We start from the raw sequence: 24,455 nt of genomic DNA on the forward strand, positions 1-24,455 counted from the left end.
AAATTTGGGGCTAAAAAAAGGGTCGAAATTCAACGTGGACGACTTGATTTCACCCTTTTATTTTAGGGTGAGGAGGGAGAATCAGACCCAATGTCTTAGATTAGTGATTGAAGATAATATCCTTACATACTTGAAATATTATTTAATTGTCGACCTCGGATAGACTACAACGATTGTAAGCGCCACTGCAGAATCTCACATAATAAAAAACTTTGACAACTAATATTTTTTCATTTATAATGATGTGGACGACGAGGAACTATTACACAACCTTATTTGAGGAGGAGACTAGGTTGAATTTGGAATATGAGACTACATCTACATCGAGTTAAATAGCATTAAAACCTAAAGAACAAGAGAGTCAGTGAGAAAAGGGTGATCAACTAGACATTGGGTAAAATCAGTGAGTTCAACTTCTTAAAAGGAATGATTTCTTGAGTTTAGAGCCAACAAGTTCAACCATTCAGGCCATGCATCAAACATTTTTATTAGGGTTGTTTCCCGATTGGTCCCTTGAAGTGTGACCAGCTTTTTGCGTGTCCCAAACTAATGACTTGAAGATTAGTGGACATTTGAAATGTAATCCCCCGATACACATCTTCCTTATTAGCTTGTAATTTTTTTTTTTTTGGGCTAATGTTGAGTGATTTGGAGGGCACTACATTCAAAGAGTTTTTCCTATCAATTTGCCATACTAGAGCTATGATGTTCTTGGTGTTTTCATATTCAAACTTATAAAGGAAGATCTGTTTAATTTCACGAATGTTAATTGGGCCGACTAGGAGTACGACTTCTCATTCAAATGCAAATTATATATGGACCCTAGAATGATCTCAACCGTTCACAAAATAAATAGAAAAATCCTACCGAAGCTCAGAAATTATATGTGGCAATGTCCCGTGACCTCTCTTGACCATATTCTCTCTCTATTTGTTCTACGTTTAAATGAGACGTCACAACATCAGTCAGAGCCTCAGAGGATTAGGAGAGAGCAAATTGAGGGAGTAATCGAGTATGATCTAGACTCTTGCTCTTATTGCACTTCTGTGGTGAAGGGAAGTTATGTCTTAAAAGGTTTGAGGTAAGAATTTCATGTTTTTTTCAATAATTGAACAAACTCCAACCCTACCAAATTCTAAATTACAAGGAGGAACCACCAGAAGATATGCTAGCCTTCTCGCATGTGGAATTAGTCTCACACGTCCCCACACGTGTGGGGTATTTCAGCTTAACACGTGTTTTTCTTTCTTTTCGGACTACGTCACGTCACGTGTGGAGATGACCTAGCTATGATACCATATTAAGTTTGTGCCCATCTAACTCAAATGATGAATTTAACCTCCCTGGGAATCGAACTTGAAACCTGATCCAGTGTTTTAGAGTACATGCAATACCAACTATCACTTGTCGACCTTATGATTATTTTAAATAAATGAAAGCAAAACAAAATTTGAACTAAGAAATTGTTTAAATAAAAATCCTTAGTGAAATAACAAATTAATTTGTAATTCGTATAGAAATGCCTATACATTTCAATGTTATGTCAGTGCTCGGTATTTTCTAAAATCAAGCTTTAAACATGTATGATACGAAGTTTCAACATAAATCAAGATATCGTCTATGAATACACTTCATCTCTTTACAATAGTAGTCATTTTTTTTTCTATCACCTCCTCCTTTATTTTGTTGTTCCCCTCAACCTCAAGCAAGCATCTATTAACTGCATTCTCTTGATATCATTATATCATATGATTTTTCTCTTAATAAAAAGGTATATTTTGTGTTATAAAACTTGTAACCACAAACAATTGAACAACTAATAAGAAAAAAAAGATTTAAACCATTTGAGCAAGAACAATTTGATAGAACTTAAAACTAGACTTGTTTAAAAAAATAAGGATAAGATCATATGATTCATAAAACATGCTTGTTTTCCTTAAACTTGACAAAAATTTGCAAACTTTATTTTCTATGGTTACCTCAAAAGTGTGGATGACAAGTGTTTAAAAAGAAATTGAGACTCACTTTCTTCCTTTCCTCTTTCAGGGATTCTAAACCACTACTAATTCTTACACGTAAGTTTGGCATTTTCTCATCTTATCCATTGGCTAAAGAGACACGTAGTCATCAGGTTGTTCCCACCTCACCTGTGTAGGTTTTGACGAATGGTGGGTTTATATTGATTAGGTCATATGAGCCCCATAGGAGAAAGATCCACACCAACAAGTCATGAGACTTTGTTGTTGTCACTAAAAAGGTTGACGCAGACATTTAGAAAAATGTATCTTTATATTCATTCTTTTAGATAAGGTTTTATGGTTATCATTTCACAATAAGTCATGTGTCATATGATTTTTTTTTTTTAGAATTCTAAAATTTTATTTTGTATGATTAAAAAAGGATTAAATGAGAGTTGATCTGTCCTTACTCTTTCGGGATAATCAAAGCTCTATAAATCACTCAATATAGACGAGTTGAAAGTTTAATAGATATGTGAAAGGACTATAAATTTTAATTAACAAATTTGAATTAATAATAAATAATAAATAATAAATAATAATTAATTTTAATAATAATACTTTTAATAATTAATAATAATATAAATTTTAAAATTTTAATAAATTAATAACAATACAAATTTAATAAATTTTATTAATAAGTTTTAATAAATTTAATAAATTTTAAAATTAATTCTAATAATAATAAATTTAACACATTTTAGTATAATTGATAATGACATAAATTTGAATTAATGTTATAAAGTTGAATTAATAATAAACTTTAATGAATTGAATTAATAAATTTTAGGTTTATGCGTACTTTTATAATAATAAAAAAGGACTATATAAAATAACTTTTCATAAAAAGTTTAATATACAAGTTTAATAATAATAAATTTAATAATTAATAGTAATATAAAATTTTAAAATTAATAATAATAATAATTTTAATAAATCTTAATAATAATAAAGTTTAATATAATTAATAATAATATAAAGTTGAATTAATATAAAGTTTAATGAATTTGATTAATAAATTACACCATATAAAATAATTTTTCGTCCTACGAAATGTTGAAAAAGAAAAGTACAAATGTAAATTTCTATAAAACCCTATTAGATCGACACACAATCTTCCAATATTTTCAAATGATTTTCTAAAGGTGGGTGATTTAGAGTAGAATGAAAATTTTCGAGATTCTTCCCTTTTTATTTTTTGGGATTTGGGTGTAGAGGTTATGGAAACGGGCAGTGACAATTTTGTGGGATAGGGTTGTGTTTAATATATTTTTTTTTTTTGTTGAGGAGGGGGTTGTGTTTAATAGGGGGAGGAATTTTGATTCACAATTCAAAATTAAGAGACATTATCTTTGATTAGCAAAGTTGAACCGATCACACGTGGCATTATGTTATTGGAAAAAGGTGAGAGATATTGTGCGAAAAAGTTGGCATGGGATTTTTGATGGAAGATCTCCTCAACGGATCTTCTCCCCCTCTTCCAAATCTATCTATCCATCACCATCTCCAACTCCAACTTGCTTCTCTCTCTCTAAACCCCTCCCAACTTCCTCGCCCTATAAAATCTTCATCTCTCTAGTTTCGTACTCTCCCAACTCCAATCACCTAAAACAGAAAACCTAGGGTTTATTCAATCCTCTTCCCTCTCTATATATGTATATATAAATGGAATTGTTGTTAGTATAAGCTATAGAGATAATGGCAACTACTTCTACTACTCACTTTGCTTCTTCTTCTTCTTCTCCGTTCATTCGTCTCAAACACAAAACTCTTGATTCAATTCATCCTCAGTATCTTGAACTGCATTTTCAGAACAAGAGGAAAAGTTCCACAAGCATCATTTGTTCTGACTCTGTGTCTCTCATTCGAAGGAAATCTGGTTCAAGGAAGAGTGTTGTTGAGAATGCTGATGATTTGATCAGGTTGGATTCCAACAAAACTCAACGTCAAGTTCGTATTCAAGCTATTCCTACTACTACTCCTTTCGCTTCATCTAGGTATTCATTCTGTTTACCCATCTAGGTACTAAATTGTACTAGTGCTTAGTTTGATCTGTCACTTAACTTCAATTTTGATGCTTCCGCTTACTGTAATGTACTTAGTAACCCTAGATCAACTTGATTTTTGCTAAAAAGCATCAACCTTTTTCGCCATTACACTTGATAATTTAAACTTTGCAAACATTAATTGATCAGCTCTACCTTTGATGGAATATGACCAGTATGTATAGAGTTCAATCAGTTAATGTTTAAAGATGACATTTTTTTTTACTGAAAAAAGAAAAGCATTTTTCTCTTGCTGTTTACTGCAGACCTCGTGGTGCTTCGGAACAAAAGAAGTTCTATCCTCGGTGTACTCCGAGAAATACTGCCCCACAGTCTCGTGACACTCCACCTAAAAGAGGTAATGAATCAACAATAAACCATATAATGTCTAACCTAATGCGTGTTTCAGTTTTGGACTAATAGTGTCAATTAGTTAAAGGATGAATTTTTAGTATTATCATAAATGCCTGGTAATTCAACTTATACTATCCCTGTAGATACTGGTATTGCTAATGAGAAAGATTGGGGAATCAGTTTGTTAAATGAAAATGTAAACGAAACTGGTACAAATGAAGATGGAAGTACTTGGTACCGTGAAAGTGGAGAAGACATTGGAGAAAATGGGTATAGATGCCGCTGGACTAAGATGGGTGGTCAATGCCAGGATGGTTCTTCGGAATGGAAAGAAACGGTATACTTCTGCTTATACTAAGATTCGTGTATGACCTACATTGTCCTTTGTCTTCTCGTGTAATTTTTCTTTTCTGTTTGATCACGAAGCACCCTTTTCCCAAATGTGTGAAATAGATACTAGTTTTTTGTTCATTCTGGTGTATCAATGCTGCTACTCAACCATTTAGCATATTGCAACGATGCATCTTTACTTTGTTTTCAAAACCAGGATGACTGTTATCCAATGTAGATGCGTTTAATTGGCTTTTTTAATATCTTAACAGTGGTGGGAGAAAAGTGATTGGACTGGATACAAAGAACTAGGTAGTTACTCGCTTTATCATTCATCACTTTCTTCTTTGATATGCTAAATGCTATCTCGAATTTGCACAATTATTGTTCTAGTGCTTATTTTCATTAGTTACGGTTCCTATAGGCGTAGAGAAATCAGGGAAAAACGCCGAAGGGGATGCGTGGTGGGAAACATGGCAAGAAGTTCTGCATCAAGATGAATGGAGGTAGCTTTAAAATAAACTTATGTACTATTTTTGTAAGTTATGAAGAATCTACCACCGAGTTTGATCTGCCTAAATATGTAATATTCTGAATTACAGTAATTTAGCAAGGATAGAGCGAAGTGCGGAGAAACAAGCGAAATCAGGAACTGAGAATGCAGGATGGTATGAGAAATGGTGAGTGTGAATCTCAGTATTACTCTATAGCTTCATACTTAAGTAGAATCGATTCGATTGTGAAAAGGAAGCATATAATGGTGATTTATTTCTTGCATGTAGGTGGGAGAAATATGATGCTAAAGGTTGGACAGAAAAAGGAGCTCATAAATATGGTAGGTTGAACGAGCAATCGTGGTGGGAGAAATGGGGAGAGCACTACGATGGAAGAGGATCCGTCCTAAAATGGTTTGTTCAAAACTCTCTTGTTTGACTTCAATTTTATCTAGTTGAAATATTGTGGGTGTCGAGGTTTCTATTGACTATCAAGTTTCTCTATCTCTTCCTTTTCCCAGGACAGATAAATGGGCAGAGACAGAATTAGGAACCAAATGGGGAGACAAGTGGGAAGAAAGGTTTGTTTCAGGCATAGGATCACGACAAGGAGAGACGTGGCATGTTTCACCTGCTGGAGAACGTATGCTTCTTCTCTTTGTCATCCAATCTCCAATTGCTACACTCCTTACTCTTAAACTGTTTGAAATGCAACCAACCTGCATGATTACAGCCTTGATGCTTTTTGGTACAGCAAACTTATCTTACTAGATCATTTTAAATACCCAAATGTCATACACCAATATAAGCTAATATTGAGCAGCAAAGGTAGGAAATCGGTAATTAATGCAAACCTTAAAACATATTTAAGAAAAACCTTTTCTCTGAAGTAACTAGTTATGTACCGTCTTTATTGTGATTAGTTACCATGCTTTCCCTAATTTTGTTTTTACAATTTGTCATGTCCTTCGCAAATTTAAATATCACTGAGATGTTTTTCATGTCATTTCAAGGTTGGTCGAGAACGTGGGGAGAAGAGCACTTTGGAAACGGGTAAGTACCTCCGCAATGTGGAAACGTCCTATAACCATTATACCAACTTAGCTTGTATGGACGAACTGTTACTCTTCAGTGTAGTTCCTATATCGACTTGATTCAATGTTGTCTGAATAAGCAAAGTTTATATCTTCAGGAAAGTACACAAATACGGTAAAAGCACAACAGCTGAAAGCTGGGATATCGTTGTGGATGAGGAAACCTATTATGAGTAAGCTCATATAATCTGTATACATAACTTTAGATTGGAATTTGTCCCTCCTGCTAAATCAAAACTAACGAAAACTGCATTTTCTATCTCGAAGGGCTGAACCTCATTACGGATGGGCAGACGTCGTGGGTGACTCCAGCCAGTTGCTATCAATTCAGCCTCGAGAGAGACCACCTGGTGTCTACCCACATCTCGAGTTTGGGTCTTCTTCACCACCTCCAATTGATGAACAACCAGGCTCACTTTCACAATGAAGTGTAGAATTCAGAAATATTTATTTTTGAGACCATATTTTTTGTACTCAAAAGACTGAAATAGTGTGTAAACAAAACAGTAGAAATGTTAGTTTTTTATTTAATCATTCTTTCATTTTTGGCATACTTGTTAATCAGATCTTTTGCCTTGATTTTGTTATGTTGATCTATAGTCTCGATATCACGACAGTATCATTTTAATTTGATTCCATGAACAAAATAGATTTAAAATGAAAGCTGTACATACATCTACATTACAATGATCCATGATGTTTATGTATCTGCTGAAAAATTGGGTCAGAAGCAACGGGAAAGGGAATCAAACACGTACAGGAAAGCTTTGTTTAATGACTTCAGTCTGAAAGCAGCTCTTCCAATTCTGTTGGTTCCTCAGATTTCATAACTTCGTTTGCTATGGTAACAAGTATTTCGATCTCAAAAACTAGAGTTTGACTATTACGGCGTATTGTCTGAAGATCTTTGTTCAAAGATAACTGTGTTTTTGCTTATACGTACTAACACATCGTTCTAATAGTGATATATTGTCGTACTAATAATAGTGATATATGGTTTTTATAATGTCAGTGGGAGTGAAAAATTTTGATTCATTTGTTTATGATATTTATCACTCTACAGGAGAACAATATTTTTTTTTTACTCTTACAAATAGAGTTGTTATCCAAATTATATGTTGTATAATCATGGGTTTTTATCTTAATCAAGATTTAGAGAGTTTATCTCTCTTTTTTTTTAAAAAAAATAGATGAGTTCGAGTAGGTGTACTATATTATCGACTGGATCGTTATTATTTTTTATTTATACTCAAATTCAATAATCTTCGATTTACACTTGCATACAATTGAATACGGGGGTTTTGGTATTGCCGAGTAGATATGCTGCCAACTCTGCTACCGTGGTTGGCAAATATAGTCCAATCATATTCAACACTATATTTTTTTTTTTTTTTTTGTTTAAAGGATATTCAACACTATATAGTATTAGAATATAAAAATGTTCACAAAATCTTGTTTAGATTATTAGTTGCTTAGGTCTCAACAGACAGGCAGGCAGGGCAGGGGCAGATCCTTCTGAGAGGTTATATTCTAGAGAGAGAAAATAAAAAATAAAACACAGGGGAGAGTGATAGAGAGAGAGTGAGGAAAGAAGAAGAGAAGAGAATGTGTTCATTGACATTCAAGTGGTCAACCCTCATTCCATCATCATCATCAACTTCTTCTTCTTCATCCCATTCTCCTAATATCTCATCATCATCATCACATCGCTCTCTCTCTTCTTCCTACGTTAGATTCCCAATTAAAACCAGCAGAAGAGGAAGATGTTTTTTAATACGCTCTTTTAATTCTCCCGGTGATAATAATAACACCAATGAAGCCGGCTACACCAAACCCCCAGACGGTACTCTGGTAATCTCTCTTACTTATATTTGAATTATACAATTAGGGTTTAGTGATGAATATAAGGACATGGGTTTTGTTATTATTGTGTTTGTAGATAATGTGTTTGTCTTAATTCCTTAAAGAATTTATGATTTGTTCGAAAGTTTACTTCCTACCCTTTTTGTGTATTTTCACTAGCCATAAAAGTAGGGGGTAATTTGATGATACAACTAGGGTTTAGTGATGAAAATGAGCATGGGTTTTGTGACCATTGTGTTTGTAGATAACATGTTTTGTTTTAATTCCGCAAAGAGTTTATGATTTGTTTGAAAGTTTACTTTTGAATACTTTTTGTGGTTGTTCATTAGCCGAAAAGTAGGAGGGATATTTTGCTCGAGTATGTTAAAAATGTCCAACCTGAATTCATGGAGTTATTCGTGAAAAGGGCACCCCAGCAGGTCTGTTTTCCGCCCTGCTTCTTCAATTTTTGATTTGTTTGTTGAAGTTTCATGTTGCCCTATCAATTTGAAAGACAAATTCAATGTGGGTTTTCCTGTATGTAGGTAGTTGATGCCATGAGGCAGACAGTGACGAATATGATCGGAACTCTACCCCCTCAATTTTTCGCTGTAACGGTTACTACTGTGAGTATTTGCTTCAACGTCATGAAATTCTTTTGCTTTATTGATTAATGAGCAATCTTGGGACAGTGTTCAACTTTTTTGTCTTGGGTCTGCATTAGTTGTGTAGTACTTTTGAATATTTAGTGCTCGTTGTGGTAGTAAAAACGCTTGGTTCTTTGTTCAGGTTGCTGAGAATCTAGCTCAGCTCATGTACAGTGTTTTGATGACTGGCTACATGTTTAGAAATGCTCAATATCGTATGGAACTGCAGCAGAGTCTGGAACAGGCTGCTCTCCCCGAAGTTCAAGAAAATAAAGTAATTTTCACTTCGCTTTATTTAGTTACTACTTTCTAGTCGTTGTGCTTGGTGGCTGTGGGCATCATTTTCTTTCTGTTTATGTTTGAATGATTCTGCAATTTGCATCATCTAGAAAGTGGCCTTCGAGAGTCCGACTTATTACTTGTGCAACCCGTTATTCGTGCTCATGATTGTTGCAGGATAAACCAGATTATGCACCAGGGACTCAGAAAAATGTGACAGGGGAAGTTATCAGGTGGAATAATGTGTCTGGTCCTGAGAAAATAGACGCGGTAAAATACATTGAAATACTTGAAGCCGAAATTGAGGAACTAAATCGTCAGGTTGGAAGAAAGGCCTTCAGTGGACAAAATGCATTGTTGGATTACCTTAAATCTCTTGAGCCACAAAATCTGAAGGTAGGAGGCAAAGCGAACTGATGGTTAAATGCATTTTCAGTTATTTCTGTATCATCCTTTAAGTTTTTGTTGCATCTGATAATTGGTGGGCTGGTAAAATACGTCTAGTTTCAGCGCAGTTATTTGGAATACTGACATGTTTTCACTTTCTAATGCTAATTGATTTCAATGGACAAAGAAGCTTTGTCCACCTGATTGTGGCACTGATGAAAATTATGAAATGAAACTACCTTGATTGCCTCGTATCTCGAAGTTGATACCCCATACATGGCGCTTGCATGGAATTCTTATTGTGCTAGTTATGACGTATGTTGTACCTTATATGGCCACGAGGAATTAAATCTACTCACACAATCAGTCTGGTCACCAAATAATGGGTCTCATGACAACGACCGTTTACATATAGAAATGCTCTATCTGTGGATTTATCATCAAAGATACCAAAGTAAACTTCGGCTAGGTATTACAGTATAAGCTCATGTTCCTTTTACCAGCTATTCATCCTTATGGAGTCACTCTTTTCAGCATTAGTAGTAGTCATTTACAATCTTGTATCTGGCATGCGTGGAGTTGTTAAGTGTTTAACGTGCCCAACTTATGCAGGAACTATCTAGTAATGCCGGTGAGGATGTTGTCGTGGCTATGAACACCTTCATAAAACGTCTCTTGGCAGTTTCAGATCCCTCGCAAATGAAGGTTTGCCTTCACTAAGAACAACTTCCCTTGTCCCATTTTCTATTGTTTATCAATACATGATAATGTTTTTCATGAATGTTTCCAACTAGAACGAGTTCTAATTTTTATACTCAATTTTAGTCCTGGACGATATTTACTTAAGTGATAATAGAACGCCACTGGCCTTTTAGACCCGTTCAAAAATGTCAAGTCATGAACTGATGAATGTCGGTTTTAGTTCTAAAAGTACCACAGCACGATTTCCGGTTGATTGACATATTCAGATTCATTCTCATCATTGATTTGCAGACATCAGCAACAGAGACGAGCGCACCAGAACTAGCGAAGCTTCTTTACTGGCTCATGGTGGTTGGGTATAGCATTCGGAACATTGAGGTGCGATTTGATATGGAGAGGGTACTTGGAACTTCTCCAAAGCTGGCCGAGTTACCTCCAGGAGAGAACATCTAGACAGCGGTCAGCGAACGAAACAAGTCGGGTAGAACTGTAGAATATCTCAGATGACAATTTATATGTTCTAGTTCGAATAAAATAGTGCAATCTTTACATGTAATCATTTTCGGTTCGCCCCTTTAGGGCGAGAATATATTATTGTTCTTCGTTAATGGAAAGGTGCTAGCTTTAATTCGTAGTGAAAGTTATTGATTGAAAATTCTCTGTGACAAGATGTTTTCTTGCGACTGTTTTTTAGGCTCTGAAGTACACAAGTGAAAAAAAACCTCAAATACCATTTTCTGGATCCCCCTAACGCGGCTTTTCATGTTAAAAACACAGTAAGAGTGATCGAATGTGCAGAGAAACAAGAATGATTAACAACATTGAGGAAGAGGAGGCACATTCTTGTTCTTCCTCAATGTTGTTAATCATTCTCGTTCCTCTGCATATTTGATGTTTGTTATAACAAGTATGGTTGAGAAAACAAAAAAGTGATTTTCTTCTTTCACCTACAAATGAGAATTACCACCTACAAGTGAGAATTACCTAGTGTTTTTTTGGGATCAAGTAACCTGAAAATTGACACTTGTTGCAAACATTGGACGACATTGGAGGACACTCAGAGACAAAATGTTCCAGAGATATTTCAAGACATTTCGGGACATTTGTCCGTAGACAAAATGTCTTTATGGACATTTCAAGACATTTGATTCATAGACAAAATGTCTTAGAGACATTTCAAGACATTTGGTTCATGGACAAAATGTCCTGGGGACATTTTAACATATTGAATCCATGGACAAAATGTGTATTGGATATTATTACTATTATTATTATTATTATTAGTATTATTATTATTGAAGGGTAATTGGTAGACATTTATTATTTTAATATTATCATTAGTGTCAGAAATAATATATTTGTACTCATATTTCAATAATATATTTTTCGACTTTTGTGGATATCTGAGGATATTGATGGCAATTGGTAGACATTTATTATTTTAATGGTATCATTATTGTCTAATCATATGAAATAATATATTTGCACTATGATGTAGAGGAATTGGCTGAGAAATACATGGGTGAGATCGAAGCGGCCAAATACAAGGGTGACAGACTAAAACGGCCAAAATCGAAGCTACGGGTGTCGGAATTGGACGAAATTTTGAGGGATTGTGCGAAATAGTGTTCCGGTCATTCATTGTAGCTTTGCCACAACGGGCCCACTTTGAGTGGCAAATTCCATCGTTTAGGGCTTCAAAACGGACTTTTACTAGTTTTTTTCTATTTTTGGTAATTGTTTTCAGTTTAGGATTTCTACTATTCTAGTATTTTATTTTTTTAGGAGTTTCTATTGGAGTTTGACCAAGATTAGGAAACCCTAAGTCTATATAATGAGGGCTTAGAAGTTGTTTCAGTCATTCATTCAATCAATAAAATTCAGTATTTTAGTATTCTTGTTATCAATTTCGGTTCAATAGTCTTTAGACGGAGTTCTAAGGCTTTTTTATCAGTTTTCCGCTGCGTCACACTACCACTTTGAAAATAAATTTTTCGACTTTCGTAGACATCCGTGAATATATGTGGACATTGATGACAATTGGTAGACATTTATTATTTTAATATCATCATTATTACCTAATCATATAAAATAAAATATTTGCACTACTACTTTGAAAATATATTTTTCGACTTTCGTAGACATCCGTGAATATCTGTGGACATTGATAGATATTTAGTTGATATTTATTATTTTAATATTATTACTGTCTTACCATATGAAATAAAAAAAATTAATTAATATTTTCAAATATATATATTTTTCGACTTTTGTAGACATCCATAGATATCTGTAGACATTGATGGACAATTGGTAAATATTTATTATTTAATATAGTTAATATAATATTAATAATATAATAGTATAATATAATAATAATAATATAATAGTATAATATAATAGTGATATAATATAATATAATATAATATAATATAATATAATATAATATAATATAATATAATATAATATAATATAATAATAAGATAATATTATAATAATATAATTTGATAATAATTATTATTTTTATCATCTTACTCAAATAAAATATAATAATAATAATAAAAATAATACAACAGTAATAATAATAATAATAATAATAATAATAATAATAATAATAATAATAATAATAATAATAATAATAATAATAATAATAATAATAATAATAATAATAATAATAATAATAATAATAATAATATAGTAATATAATAATAAGATAATATTATTATAATATGATTTGATAATAATAATTATTTTTATTATCTTCCTTACTCAAATGTCCCCAAGTGTCTACAAGTGTCTTCCATATTTTGAGAGACATTTTCTCTCCAAAAGCTCTCCAAATTTACACTAAAATGTCTCCAAATGTCCCTAATTTCGTGTCCCAAACGAATAACACAGACATTTGGGGACATTTGAAATTTCCCCAACCAATAACACGGACATTTGGAGACATTTAAAATGTCTCTAACCAATAACACGGACATTTGGAGACATTTCAAATGTCCCCAACCAATAACCTAATTTCATGTCCCCCAATGTCCCCAACCACTACCACCCCCTAAGCCTAGAAGTGTCAAATAACTGGTATCACTAGCAACCAAGAAAGTTGGTATGCACCATTATACAACAAGACAGGTGAATATAAGACCATTTTTTACTCCATTTTAAACCACACGTTATCAACACGATTCGCTCTAATATGATGTAATCTTGGGAAAATGTGAACTGTGAGGTCCAGAAGTATTAAAATGGACAGTTTTTTACTCTCTTTTAAACCCACAGCCACAGGCCCTATTTTGTTAGTACTTGTATACTACTAGAGTACTAGTAGTTGTGAGTTGCCACGACACGAGATTCTGAGAAATTGTCTTCCTTGTCATTAACCTCCTCCTGAATTTCACAAACTAAACCCTAGAAACACACAAGCAAGGTAAAACCCTTTTCCATTTTATCTTCATATTATACCCAACAATGGATCGTCGGTCGGTTTTGATTAACAAACTGTTTCTTTCCTTTCAATCTTTGTTTGTTTCCTTTCAATTGTTACTTAGAGATTTTCTTGTTTAATCTGTTACTTAGTATATAATAATGCTTGAAAATCTATTGACTCCTTAGTTAGGGTTCATATTTTAATTGAGTAGTGTGTAATGAATTATCTCTTTTAGTTACCATGTTCAGTTCTTTACATTAATTTGGAGCAACTCCGGCCCAGACGAAGCTTAGGATCATGAGGGTTACAAATATGCAAGGTGGTTCACTTCCTAATGGACTAATGAGCAAAATGTGTGTAAACAAAATGACAAGGGTTTCCAGCCTTGGTTGTGCTCAGGCAACTACCAAACTAGTATCACCCAGGAATAAGAACGGCACGAATTCGACCAACAGTATGAGTATTTGTCATCGCCGTACGAAGCTGTTGTTGTCTTCGCAGGCAAGCAGAAGGTGTGCTTTTCACGTGGTCAGTAATAAGGTTTCAGACTGCGATCATGGTGGTCCCTATGATGTTGAGGAGACACCTAGTTCAGAGAACGATTGTGTTCCAAGCCGTTCGAAGGAGGGAACTTTGTAAGTCTTACGTGATTTCTTTAGATTTCACTGTTTTATTCAAGTTGGTACCTGAAATGACCTCCCGACAGACATAATCTATGCTCCACGAGTATATACTTCTCTTGTATTATTTTGCCTGCACTAGGATAAGAAATACCCATTTCCTCTTGAAAAAAAACTTTTGCCTGCATGTTTTCAAAAAAAAAAATTGCCTGCACCAAGAGAAGAAATACCCATTTCCGTTCATAAAGAAACTTTTGCCTGCACGAGGATATGTTGTTTTTTCTTCAATGGGTCATAATATTCGGTCTTAACATGACACGTCACGTTTTAGACAGTGAAACTATTGAAGCGGATAGGCCCTATAAATCTTTTTTTCTTTAATAGAATGACTCATTATGATTTTTATTCAGCTGTTAATAACTTGTATCTGTTATCAACAGGCCAACAGAGACACCAATCAGTCAATCAAGTTCCCGAAATATCATGCATGAACTTGTATCTCTTTCTTTACCAGCTATTGGTGGACAAGCTCTTGACCCCTTAGCACAACTGATGGAGACAGCTTATATTGGGAGGATTGGTAAAATTTCTATGCCTTTCTACACTTGGTGCTTTACAATTTCATCCATGCACATCGATTACTAGGTTGGTTTGAATTTGGAGGTTCTGATTAGTCCGTCAATTTTTCATCCATTAAAAAAATCTTATTTCTAAAGGTCCTGTGGAGTTGGCTTCTGCTGGTGTTTCCGTGTCGATCTTCAATGTCGTATCAAAGCTATTCAATATTCCTCTTCTTAGTGTAGCTACTTCTTTCGTGGCGGAAGACATCGCAAAAAGTGCAAGCAAAGAATCTGCTTCAGGTGAAATAAAAGATTATTTGCTAGCAAGTGTAAGCAAATACCAAGAATTATTATTTTCTGTAGCTAATCCTGGCTATTTTTTTTTTCCAGATGGGGGTAATGGTGATGGTAGACCACTTGAAGGGACTGAGAGAAAGCAATTAGCATCAGTATCTACTGCTCTGTTACTAGCTCTCGGGATTGGTACCTTTGAAGCTTTAGCACTGTATTTGGGTTCTGGGTTTTTCTTGAATATTATGGGCGTATCTTCAGTAAGTTATTCATATTTTTCCTTTTGTAATATTATTTATGAAATGTACATACCCGGCATCCCCCTGGCTCTTCACTTTGCATAGAAGCACGAGTCGTAGACAGTTCATTAAATTGTCTTTTGGTGAAAACTTGTGTCCTTAGAATATTTCTTCAAAATCGTATCTCTTTCCTCTTCCGTTGCCTCTCAGACTCTTCATGCATGTTAATTATACAGGGAGGAGTATATCTTAAACTCGTTCCCTGAACAGGCTTCATCCATGAGGGTTCTAGCACAACAATTTCTATCCCTGAGGGCCCTTGGTGCTCCTGCAACTGTAGTTTCTCTCGCTCTTCAAGGTGTTTTTCGTGGTTTTAAGGATACAAAGACTCCTCTGTTTTGTCTAGGCAAGTATCTCTTGAAGTTATAAATAAGATATATTTACTTGTATTAGTCGAAGAGTTTGATATATCTTCGCGCGTCACCAGGTTTTTTTTTTCGTTTTGTTCACTTTGAGCATATTGTACACATCGTATTCCTTCTTTTGGCCTTTTAAGAAACAGTCTCTGTGGAGCTCTCTGTCAAAAGGTCCAGATCTACATGTTTGTGATAACAGTATCCATTTTTAACTATCCAATTCTAGCATTTTGATGGTCTATGACTCTATGTGCTGCTATTTGATTGGAATTTCATCTTACTATAGTGTTCTTAGAGGTACTGCCATATTTGTGTGCACTGAGTGGTTATATAGTAGTGCTGATAAAACTCGTACAGCCATAACATCAGGAACTGACCTTTCAATCTCCTGCTTCATAAATTTCAGTATCCAGTTGTAACACTGTGCCTTGGAATGGTGAGAGAAATAATTTTTTTTCAGTATGTTCTGAAGTTTTAGTTGAGCAATTCGAGTAAAAACGTCAATGAGCAAAAAGTGTGTGAAATGGTTATGAGTCTTCAAGGCTACCTTAGAATTATATAAAAAGAGGTTAGTGTTAGTCTAAGAAATTAAAGTATTCCTTATTAATTGTTTGTTTACATTTGATAAATTTTGAGACATAGATTTCTTTGACGAGCAGTTTATCTGTTATTTTTTTCTCTATTTGTCATGTAAAATACTGGATGTTGATGAAATAAAATGTATCATTTGTGGTCGCCAAATATTAAAGCACGGCCTACTATATAGTAATACTTGTAAAATTAAGAGAAACTAGCTTACTTGGAGACTTTTTTCTTTCTGCAAATATTTTAGCCCATTAAATTGGTTTTTTCCCGGCTATTGTGTTCTATTAGGATACTGGTTAACCTACCCCCATCTGAGTGTCTGCTTTTATACCAGACATCCTTTCTACGAACTGATATTTTGATCTATGTGCAGGAGTTGGCAACTTTTCAGCTGTACTTTTGTTCCCATTGCTTATGTATTCGTTTCGCCTCGGTGTAATTGGTGCAGCTATTGCTACTGTTTTGTCTCAGTATGTTCATCTTTCCACCCCCTTCTCTTACACTTAATGTCATCGAAGAAACACCGTACTTAGTAATGGTTACCTGAAAAAAAAATGGACGGGCCAAATGATGTTTTTTGTGGTTGCTAATGCTATTAACTGATTTTTGGCCGTTCTAAGAAGCAAGCATAAGTTGATCTGTTAGGTTTGCAGGAAGCAAGCATCCTATAAGAAATATAAGTTGTTTTTAGTGTAAAGACAGTAATATCTGGAAGGTCTTTAAATGAAAGCTAAGAATAGTTTATATATGACATGTTTTAGTGGTGTAGGAGATCCTCTTAGAAATCATATGTGAATCTGAGTTTTTGGTGAGATTGGTGTTTTTTGCTACGTTTTGTATATTAAATTCACCGCTTAGTCTCCAATATGCACATTGTACCCTTTTTTTTCTTTCTTTACTGATTGAGCCTTTTAACCAATCGTACTTGTTTATTCTATTAAAAAATATTCAGGTACATTGTGACATTTTTGATGGTCTGGTTTCTTAGTAAGAGGGCTATATTATTGCCTCCAAAGATGGAAAATCTGCAGTTTGGTGGCTATCTAAAATGCGGTGAGTGTTTTGTTGTTGGTAATAACATCGCTAGCATGTATGGTTGATGAAATGGCTTTGCTGGGGACAAATTAGTGGTCTATAATCTTGCTGCCAGTGATGTTTAAAAATACTCACGTCTTCTTTTAATTAAGAATTTCCCTTGGTTTCAGCACACATTTGCATGTATTTAATAACAGATGCGTACTTTTAGGTGGCTTCCTTGTTGGAAGAACTTTAGCTGTCCTTGCTACCGTGACACTTGGAACGTCCATGGCCGCTCGTCAAGGGCCAGTAGGGATGGCGGCTCATCAGATATGCTTCCAAGTGTGGTTGGCTGTATCTCTCCTTACAGACGCCCTAGCTTCATCTGCTCAGGTATCTGGCTTAGCAATCTCAACCGAAGTTTCAATTTGTTTTCACTTGCTTTCTGACTACTTTTTAACATAAACTGTTATAAGAGAATCTCATATGAACCAGTTACATGAATACTGCTATTTCATTTTCTTTGGCATAAACCTAGATCTTCTGGCAACTGCAATACTACCAGTCTCATTTTAGTTCATGAGATACAGGCCTTCCCTTTTACATCGTTGTATGTGACTACTCGTCATAGTTCACATCTTTAACATTGGTCATCTCAAACTCTGCTCATTTTTATGGACTCATTTTTCTAATGATCAATCAATAGGCTATGATTGCAAGTTCTTTCTCAGAGGGTGACTATCCCAGAGTGAAAGAAGTAACTTTTCTTGTATTGAAGGTTAGTTCTTCCGCATATCCCTTAATTTAAGGCTTTGTATTGGATTCTAGATTTGAACTAGTTCTACCTCACTTCTTACTGTTTCCTAGTATTCGATTGCGTCTTTTGTAATGGTTATACAAATTTCTCCAGATAGGGCTGTTTACCGGTGTTTTCTTAGCTTTAGTTTTGGGGGCATCTTTCGGTACCCTTGCCACATTTTTCACCAAGGACGTGGAAGTCCTAGGAATTGTTAGATCTGGAATACTGGTACGTGCGTCTATCTGCCAATTTGTCTATATCACATTTTTGTGCTCTTGGTACCATTCTCTTTTGCCCCATTCTTTTACTTGTCAATGACATTCTTGATGTAACCTTCTTCTACAGTTTGTCTGCGCCAGTCAACCGTTTAACGCTGTAGCTTTTATTTCTGATGGTCTCTACTTCGGTCTTTCAGACTTTGCATATTCGGCTCAATCTATGGTAAAGATGTCCTCAAGATGTTTTAGATATCGATTTCCTTTTTGTTAGTTAGTGCACATAAACTCATCATGTAAATTGCTTTGTCCTAAATAATATCGAATTGATATTGTAGATGGTAGTTGGAGCTGTATGTTCTACATTTTTGCTATATGCTCCTTCTGTATTTGGTCTTCCGGGTGTTTGGATGGGTTTATCTCTTTTCATGGGATTACGTACGGTAGCAGGATGTATCAGGTAAAAATAGAAGCTTATTTTCATCTGAAATCAATCCATTTAGGTTTTCGATACGCTTCCAATAGTGTTTATTTTAGACATCCTTGCTGTTTTCTTACTTTTATTTCAGATTAATGTCAAAGTCGGGACCATGGTGGTTCTTGCACAGAGACTTACAGAGAAGCGAGGTTAGTATAAATGAAGACTTGACCTTCTTATTTGTTTCTGTGAGATATGCAACAATTGAATCTTCAATCTTCACATTTGTTTCGTCTTCATAACGTTTCCCACACAAACTTACAAAATCACTGCCACTCTATTTTATACACTAGATCTTTCAATTCCCAGTCATGAGATTCTTTCCCCTCCTGATTTTCTAGGTTGCTGGATAAAATTTGAAGGGGTGTCACGGATATGATAATCGCATTTGTCTACGACATCTAAGCCTCTTGCTGGGTACTTCCTGACCGAGCTGTAATTTGCTCTTGTAGTTAAAACTGTTGTTTCTCTTAGAAATATTTTTACATTATAATTCTTTTTTGATCAAGTTGAAATAAGGCTACGTACATTACAAGTTGCCAATTTTGAAACTCATTTCTCTTTACTTCAATTTTCTCATTAATCTCTAATCTACAATTATGTAATAGGGAAACAACGAACACAGAGAAATTCACATACTGAAATTTGGGAAACAACGAACATCGTTATCGGGGCTATTTCTCTATCTTAAGAGCTCAATCATAATTGTTGTTTTTCTAGAATTTAAGAACAATTAAGGGAAACCTAGTTTATGTATCTGTCCCATGTCTTAACTCACAAAAAATGCAAATAGATTCATGCAAGAACTCAGACATTCCACTACATACTGGGATTGGAAAAAAGAAAATTGTTTATACACAAATTGGTGGTGTGGTTATCATAATTCAATAATACTCTACCTCGACTGAGAAAGAGATGTTTTCAGGAAACTAACATCTCTTTCTCTTTCTCTAACCTCTCTCTATCTCTGATTTTAGTAGCTCAGAGTGAGACCGTCGAAACAAGTGGTCTGATTGTATTGCACTTGCTCTTTGAAATTCTAGAACAGAACATAAACATCAACAGAACTGATGATAATAGAAATAACCTAAAGTATGTCCTTATCTCCTGTATACCTAGCTCAAGCACCTCTGTCCTCTTCCCATATCTACTGCTTCTCTCCATTAAATACCCTTCTAAATACTCGTCTATTGATATCCACTTGTCTGATTTCGAATCTGAAGTTTTCGTGTTAATCCCATCAAACCGGTTCTTAGCGGTGTTGAACAATGTGAAGAAGACACCACACCAGTCATCGAGAACTCTCTGAAACACCGAAAACAAAAAACAGTCGTTTAGATTTTGTAGTTAACATAGAAAGGAGCGTCTGTCTAGCTCTGTGGAGTTACTAACATTGAAGGTGGTGATATCAGTAGGATTGAACATCCTAAAGCAGTCCTTCGACGAGGCATCTGTGTCTCCATAGATCTGGTTATCACGCGAAAATAGAAGCGGTTATGATTTCAGGACAGGACATCGCCTCTGGAATGATAGTTTATGAACATTATAACAGTGTACCGACCTCAAAGGTGAACGCCATGGGGACCTTGGCGACTTCATACATGTAATCTGTTGCAGTTCCATGTGCTAGATACCTGCGACATATAACAATCAGATAGGAGGATCGAACAACACTGAACATGTTAGATTTGTGATTGGTCCCTAGACAATTATTTGACTGTACAAAGACAAATTACTATTTTCCACTCTGATGCTAAGAAGTCGATCTCGAGTCCTGTAAAGGGGAAAGGAACTACGAAGACTTCAAAGGTGACTTATCCGTGTGAACTATAAACTCTTTTTCATGCAGAGTCTAGTTTTCTTAAAATCAAGTTGAATCATCTAGCATCAACTTTTAGGTAGCAGCTAGATTATAAACTCTAGGGAGATCTTCAGTTTTTGTTAAGTCAAGATATGATTGAATACTAACCCAACTGAGCCGCCACCAGATCCAACTAAGCATCGCCCATGGCAGTGTAAATCGTTCAAGTCTTCAAGCAGTGACTTCATCACATGAGAGGCTAATCCATCTGGTGTTGTGTTCCTGTGGTCGTATGGCATGAAAAGGGCCTGCAATGATCATGTAAGACCGTGATTTTACATAAACAATTCTCAGGAACTCAGTCTCAAACACAAACAAAACAACACTGGTATAGCACGCGTTACCTCCATTCCAGAATGAACATTAACCCACACATGCGGATCAAACGATTTGGTGAGTTGCCGCATCATTTGAGTCTCAGGCTCACTAAAAGGACCTGTTCCAGGATTCTCTTCATATGGATCATAATCCTACAATTTGGACAGACAAAATCTTAGTGATATGGTTATGTATTCCGTGTGGGTAGGAGACATAAAGAAGGCAATCCAAGTGGAAGTGGATGGATGAGTGTCAATATTTGAGGTAAAACATCGGTAAAACCAGATCCATAACGAACATAATGAGCTGAGGAAACTAAAGGAGGAACTAACTTTCTCTTTTTTGCCCCAGTCTACACTCCAATTTCGGTTAAGATCAACTCCTCTTCCTGCAGATTAAGACAGAGAGGCAGTAAGACCAGTAAACAACAGAAGGTACTAGTATTTAGCATCAGAAGGTGAAGAACAAGAGAGCCTTTCTTACCGTTTCGTCTCTCACAAAGATCTCCCGCTTCAACAAGTTTGCGACCGTTTAAGTTTTCCAAAGGTACCACCTGAAACCCACATCAGGATTCCACTCAGACATTATTAATATTATTACTCTTTCCATGGAAGTTGGTTGATGAATCCAGTTTAAACAAGACAAATTTGTTACCTTTATGACTAGATTCTCTAGTATACTGTTTAGGGAAGATGGATCGACATTTGAGGTTCGTTGTTCTCCACTCAAGATTGAGAGAAGTCTGAACGCGAGTTCAGAAGTAATAAGCTCCCTCCCATGCTGTCCGAAACTCTGGAAGACAAGTAATCATCTGTCAAAAACACCAGATATTACGACAAATCTGAGATAACCCTTTATCGCCTCCTCAACTCTGAACTAATAAAAATCGTCTTCACAAGGTAAAGTTATCCTAATTTCAAATTTCTAGCCCAATATGTAGGAGTGAAGGATCTATCTATATCTTACTCAATTGGAAATGATATACAAGTAGTGGCAATTAGAATACTTACAAGAAGAAGTCGAAACTTGGAACGATCATCATTATCGATCTTTGATTTAGAATTGGTATAAGTAACTACTGAAATCTCTGCATTATAGCCTTTATTTTGAGTTGTAACTGTTTCCATCTGTTTACATAGATAGATAGAGAATTATTAAGACAGAGATATGAATTCATGGTGAAATTTCAAGTATGGGTGATTATAGAAGAAGAAAGATAAAGTTATAACCTTTAGTCATTTCTAAATCTGGGTGGTTGGGGGTACTTACAAAAAATCTATTAGAGTGTCGATTTACAAGGGCTTTGATCTCTTCCTGCAAATCTTCACTGCAAAATCAACATAAAAGAATGATATGAAAACCTAAAATTGGGTTAGTTTAGATCGGAAGTTAGTAAAAATTGAAAAAGTGGGTATTGTAAAAAAAAAAAAAAGTAACCTAGAATGATAGAGATCGCGATTGATGGGTGTGGAAGAAAGATTTCTGCTGCTGCCATTAACTAATAGTTGGAGAGAGAAAAAGAAAAAGAAGAGAATAATAATAAAGTGAGAAGAAGAGCCCATCTGAAGAAAGAAATTAGAGAGAGAAACAGAAGTTCTTCTTCTTCTTTGTTTCTTCTTCTTTTCATTTGTGTTTTTATTTTACTGTTTTTCTTCTGAGAATAGAAGGTAGGGGAAAATAACGATCGTCATGAAGATTTTCAACGTCATTTAGAGAGAAAAAAAAAAAAAAAAGTGTTCGTTTCTCTCTCTATCTCTCTCTAGTTTCCTCCCATCTTCTCCTCCATGTTCTACGGTCACGATGATTGATTTCGGGCATCAGATTCCGCTCCCTATTTCTTCCCTTTTCTACCCATACCATGGAACTAGTGGGACATCCAATTTTTGCTGGGGCATGAAGACTTAGTGACCTGAATTGACTTTTTTTTTTTTTTTGAATGAATTACAATAGTCATTACAAAAGCATTGGTACAGTGTGATAAACACGATTTAAACTTTTTAGAAATTACTGGTTTAAAGTCCAACGAATCAATTGGTTTAAATTTCAATGAAACAACTGGCCTAAAGTCCATCTAATTATTTTATTTATACCCAAGTTCAATAATTCTGAATTTGCACTCTTATAAGATCGAACTTTCCTCTCTCCTCTCTCTAAGAAACCACTTCAGAATCGTCCCTCTCTCTCTCCTAGGTTTCAAAATCAAATAACAAACCGGTTGTTGTTTCTAGTTTAATCCTTCTGCAATCCGGCGAGGGATTGACCCTTTCTTCCTCTTTCTATTCTCTTTCGACATTCACCGTTGCGTGATGGTGTGATTTAACTATGGATAGATCTGGTAGTGGTGGAGTGATTGGGATCTACCGGTGTTCTTGGTTGAAAGTGGTGGCAGTGGTGTGATTGGGGTTTACGGCTAGATCTGGTGGTGGGTTTTGAGATGGTGGGGTGGTGGTGGTGTAGGTTCTGTGGTGGGGGTTTTTGGTGATGGTATGATGGTGGTAGTGTCGGCGGTGTTGGTGATGGTCTGATGGTGATGGTAAGATGGTGGTGGTGTTGGTAGGTGGGGGTGGCGCGGTAGGATTTTAGGGTTTCTTGATGATGGAGTGGTGGAGGGATCCGTGGTGATGTTTAATGATTGTGGAGGGTGGTGGTGGTGGTGTGGTGGTGTTTTTGTGAGGTTGGTGTGGTGGTGGTGGCGTGATGGTGGAGACGAGGGTTGTGGTAAAGGGTGGTTGATGTGGTGTTTTTGTGGTGGTGGTGGGGACTGTTTTATTAAGTGGCGGTGGTGATCCTGCAGAGAAGGGTAGATGAGAAATGTTATTTAGTTTATCTATCTTAGTACAATAAAATTGGTGGGTCTGTAGTGTTAGCGGCGTCTTCCTGGTTATGGTGGCGGCGACCTCGGCTGGGGTACTTTCAGTATTAGTCGGCCTTCAGGGTCTTTTAGTCAGCCTTTAGGGTCTTTATTTGTGCCTGTGTCTAGTCCAATTTCTTTCCTTTCATGAGGCACTTTGCATTTAAAGGTATGTAACTCTCATGAAGTCTTCAGAGGAGAGAAATAACAATTATCATCCTTGTGTCATTGTGATTTTATCACTTATTAATGGATATGTTTCCCTTGTATTCAAAAAAAAAAAAAAAAATCGAACTTAGGACCGTATCACAGAGTAGATGCACTAGCAAGTGTCCTCCCACTTGTTGGCCAAATTTAGTTGATTAAGTTACTAAGGCAATGTTATTATCTTCTTTTACATCGGACTTCAAGAAATTTCAACTGAGATTCGATTCAAAATTTCATGGGGGTTGATCTTTAAATAGGAAAAAGAATTGATCTGCAAGATCCCAAATGAATTGGCTTGTTCCAAAAATGTCTCGTTCTTTGAAGGATCTATCTCGTGTCTGGTAATGCATTGTTCCACTCTTCAAGAGCTCTAAAT

The 24,455-nt window shown here is 35.4% G+C and overlaps 4 protein-coding genes across 6 annotated transcripts; 3 read left to right on the forward strand and 1 right to left on the reverse strand.

Moving 5' to 3' along the window:
* Positions 1 to 3,192: 3,192 nt before the first annotated feature.
* Positions 3,193 to 6,886, forward strand: LOC147570746 (inactive purple acid phosphatase-like protein). The gene is made up of 11 exons (XM_086657274.1): positions 3,193 to 4,015; positions 4,330 to 4,421; positions 4,561 to 4,754; positions 5,020 to 5,059; positions 5,172 to 5,253; positions 5,350 to 5,427; positions 5,530 to 5,655; positions 5,763 to 5,884; positions 6,255 to 6,294; positions 6,434 to 6,508; positions 6,603 to 6,886. Exons 1-11 carry the CDS (start codon positions 3,717 to 3,719, stop codon positions 6,760 to 6,762), a joined length of 1,308 nt encoding a protein of 435 aa, XP_086513400.1. The 5' UTR covers positions 3,193 to 3,716; the 3' UTR covers positions 6,763 to 6,886.
* A 571-nt stretch (positions 6,887 to 7,457) lies between these two features.
* Positions 7,458 to 10,823, forward strand: LOC147570747 (uncharacterized). The gene is made up of 8 exons (XM_086657288.1): positions 7,458 to 7,811; positions 7,912 to 8,186; positions 8,528 to 8,617; positions 8,723 to 8,803; positions 8,967 to 9,098; positions 9,281 to 9,499; positions 10,103 to 10,195; positions 10,484 to 10,823. Exons 2-8 carry the CDS (start codon positions 7,941 to 7,943, stop codon positions 10,643 to 10,645), a joined length of 1,023 nt encoding a protein of 340 aa, XP_086513414.1. The 5' UTR covers positions 7,458 to 7,811; positions 7,912 to 7,940; the 3' UTR covers positions 10,646 to 10,823.
* Positions 10,824 to 13,354: 2,531 nt separating this feature from the next.
* LOC147570748 (MATE efflux family protein) lies at positions 13,355 to 19,393 on the forward strand. Of its 3 annotated transcripts, none has more exons than XM_086657283.1 (16): positions 13,355 to 13,396; positions 13,449 to 13,622; positions 13,858 to 14,257; positions 14,683 to 14,822; positions 14,959 to 15,102; positions 15,193 to 15,353; positions 15,603 to 15,738; positions 16,707 to 16,803; positions 17,286 to 17,386; positions 17,580 to 17,743; positions 18,057 to 18,128; positions 18,261 to 18,377; positions 18,495 to 18,590; positions 18,703 to 18,824; positions 18,934 to 18,991; positions 19,184 to 19,393. In XM_086657283.1, exons 3-16 carry the CDS (start codon positions 13,920 to 13,922, stop codon positions 19,193 to 19,195), a joined length of 1,758 nt encoding a protein of 585 aa, XP_086513409.1. In that variant the 5' UTR covers positions 13,355 to 13,396; positions 13,449 to 13,622; positions 13,858 to 13,919; the 3' UTR covers positions 19,196 to 19,393. The 3 variants fall into 3 exon arrangements, with proteins under 3 accessions (XP_086513409.1, XP_086513410.1, XP_086513408.1); XM_086657284.1 differs by having other exon boundaries at positions 13,369 to 13,396; positions 13,871 to 14,257; XM_086657282.1 differs by lacking the exon at positions 13,355 to 13,396 and having other exon boundaries at positions 13,457 to 13,622; positions 13,871 to 14,257; positions 14,959 to 15,353.
* A 247-nt stretch (positions 19,394 to 19,640) lies between these two features.
* On the reverse strand, positions 19,641 to 22,840 carry LOC147570749 (Zn-dependent exopeptidases superfamily protein). Its single transcript, XM_086657286.1, has 11 exons — positions 22,459 to 22,840; positions 22,291 to 22,348; positions 22,032 to 22,148; positions 21,676 to 21,813; positions 21,505 to 21,574; positions 21,354 to 21,409; positions 21,048 to 21,173; positions 20,812 to 20,951; positions 20,404 to 20,476; positions 20,235 to 20,309; positions 19,641 to 20,147 (listed from the first exon to the last, which is right to left on the reverse strand). The coding sequence occupies exons 1-11, from the start codon at positions 22,581 to 22,583 to the stop codon at positions 19,824 to 19,826; spliced, it is 1,302 nt and encodes a 433-aa protein (XP_086513412.1). The 5' UTR covers positions 22,584 to 22,840; the 3' UTR covers positions 19,641 to 19,823.
* Positions 22,841 to 24,455: the final 1,615 nt, after the last annotated feature.

The sequence above is a fragment of the Eschscholzia californica genome, unplaced genomic scaffold (genome assembly GCF_041429995.1).
Source record: "Eschscholzia californica isolate CP2 unplaced genomic scaffold, dmEscCali1.0.p SCAF_1, whole genome shotgun sequence".
NCBI classification, from domain to species: Eukaryota; Viridiplantae; Streptophyta; class Magnoliopsida; order Ranunculales; family Papaveraceae; genus Eschscholzia; species Eschscholzia californica.

Excerpts from the sequence above, each read along its gene's own strand:
- LOC147570746 (XM_086657274.1), top strand. The coding sequence starts at position 3,717 with ATGGCAACTACTTCTACTACTCACTTTGCTTCTTCTTCTTCTTCTCCG. Across the intron at positions 4,422-4,560 it reads TGACACTCCACCTAAAAGAG|ATACTGGTATTGCTAATGAG; the intron begins GTAATGAATCAA and ends CTATCCCTGTAG. Across the intron at positions 5,656-5,762 it reads AGAGGATCCGTCCTAAAATG|GACAGATAAATGGGCAGAGA; the intron begins GTTTGTTCAAAA and ends TCCTTTTCCCAG.
- LOC147570747 (XM_086657288.1), top strand. The coding sequence starts at position 7,941 with ATGTGTTCATTGACATTCAAGTGGTCAACCCTCATTCCATCATCATCA. Across the intron at positions 9,099-9,280 it reads CCGAAGTTCAAGAAAATAAA|GATAAACCAGATTATGCACC; the intron begins GTAATTTTCACT and ends TGATTGTTGCAG. Across the intron at positions 10,196-10,483 it reads CAGATCCCTCGCAAATGAAG|ACATCAGCAACAGAGACGAG; the intron begins GTTTGCCTTCAC and ends ATTGATTTGCAG.
- LOC147570748 (XM_086657282.1), top strand. The coding sequence starts at position 13,920 with ATGAGGGTTACAAATATGCAAGGTGGTTCACTTCCTAATGGACTAATG. Across the intron at positions 14,823-14,958 it reads AGCTTATATTGGGAGGATTG|GTCCTGTGGAGTTGGCTTCT; the intron begins GTAAAATTTCTA and ends TTATTTCTAAAG. Across the intron at positions 17,387-17,579 it reads TGGTGGCTATCTAAAATGCG|GTGGCTTCCTTGTTGGAAGA; the intron begins GTGAGTGTTTTG and ends GCGTACTTTTAG.
- LOC147570749 (XM_086657286.1), bottom strand. The coding sequence starts at position 22,583 with ATGGGCTCTTCTTCTCACTTTATTATTATTCTCTTCTTTTTCTTTTTC. Across the intron at positions 21,174-21,353 it reads ACTGGGGCAAAAAAGAGAAA|GATTATGATCCATATGAAGA; the intron begins GTTAGTTCCTCC and ends TCCAAATTGTAG. Across the intron at positions 20,148-20,234 it reads CTGATATCACCACCTTCAAT|AGAGTTCTCGATGACTGGTG; the intron begins GTTAGTAACTCC and ends TCGGTGTTTCAG.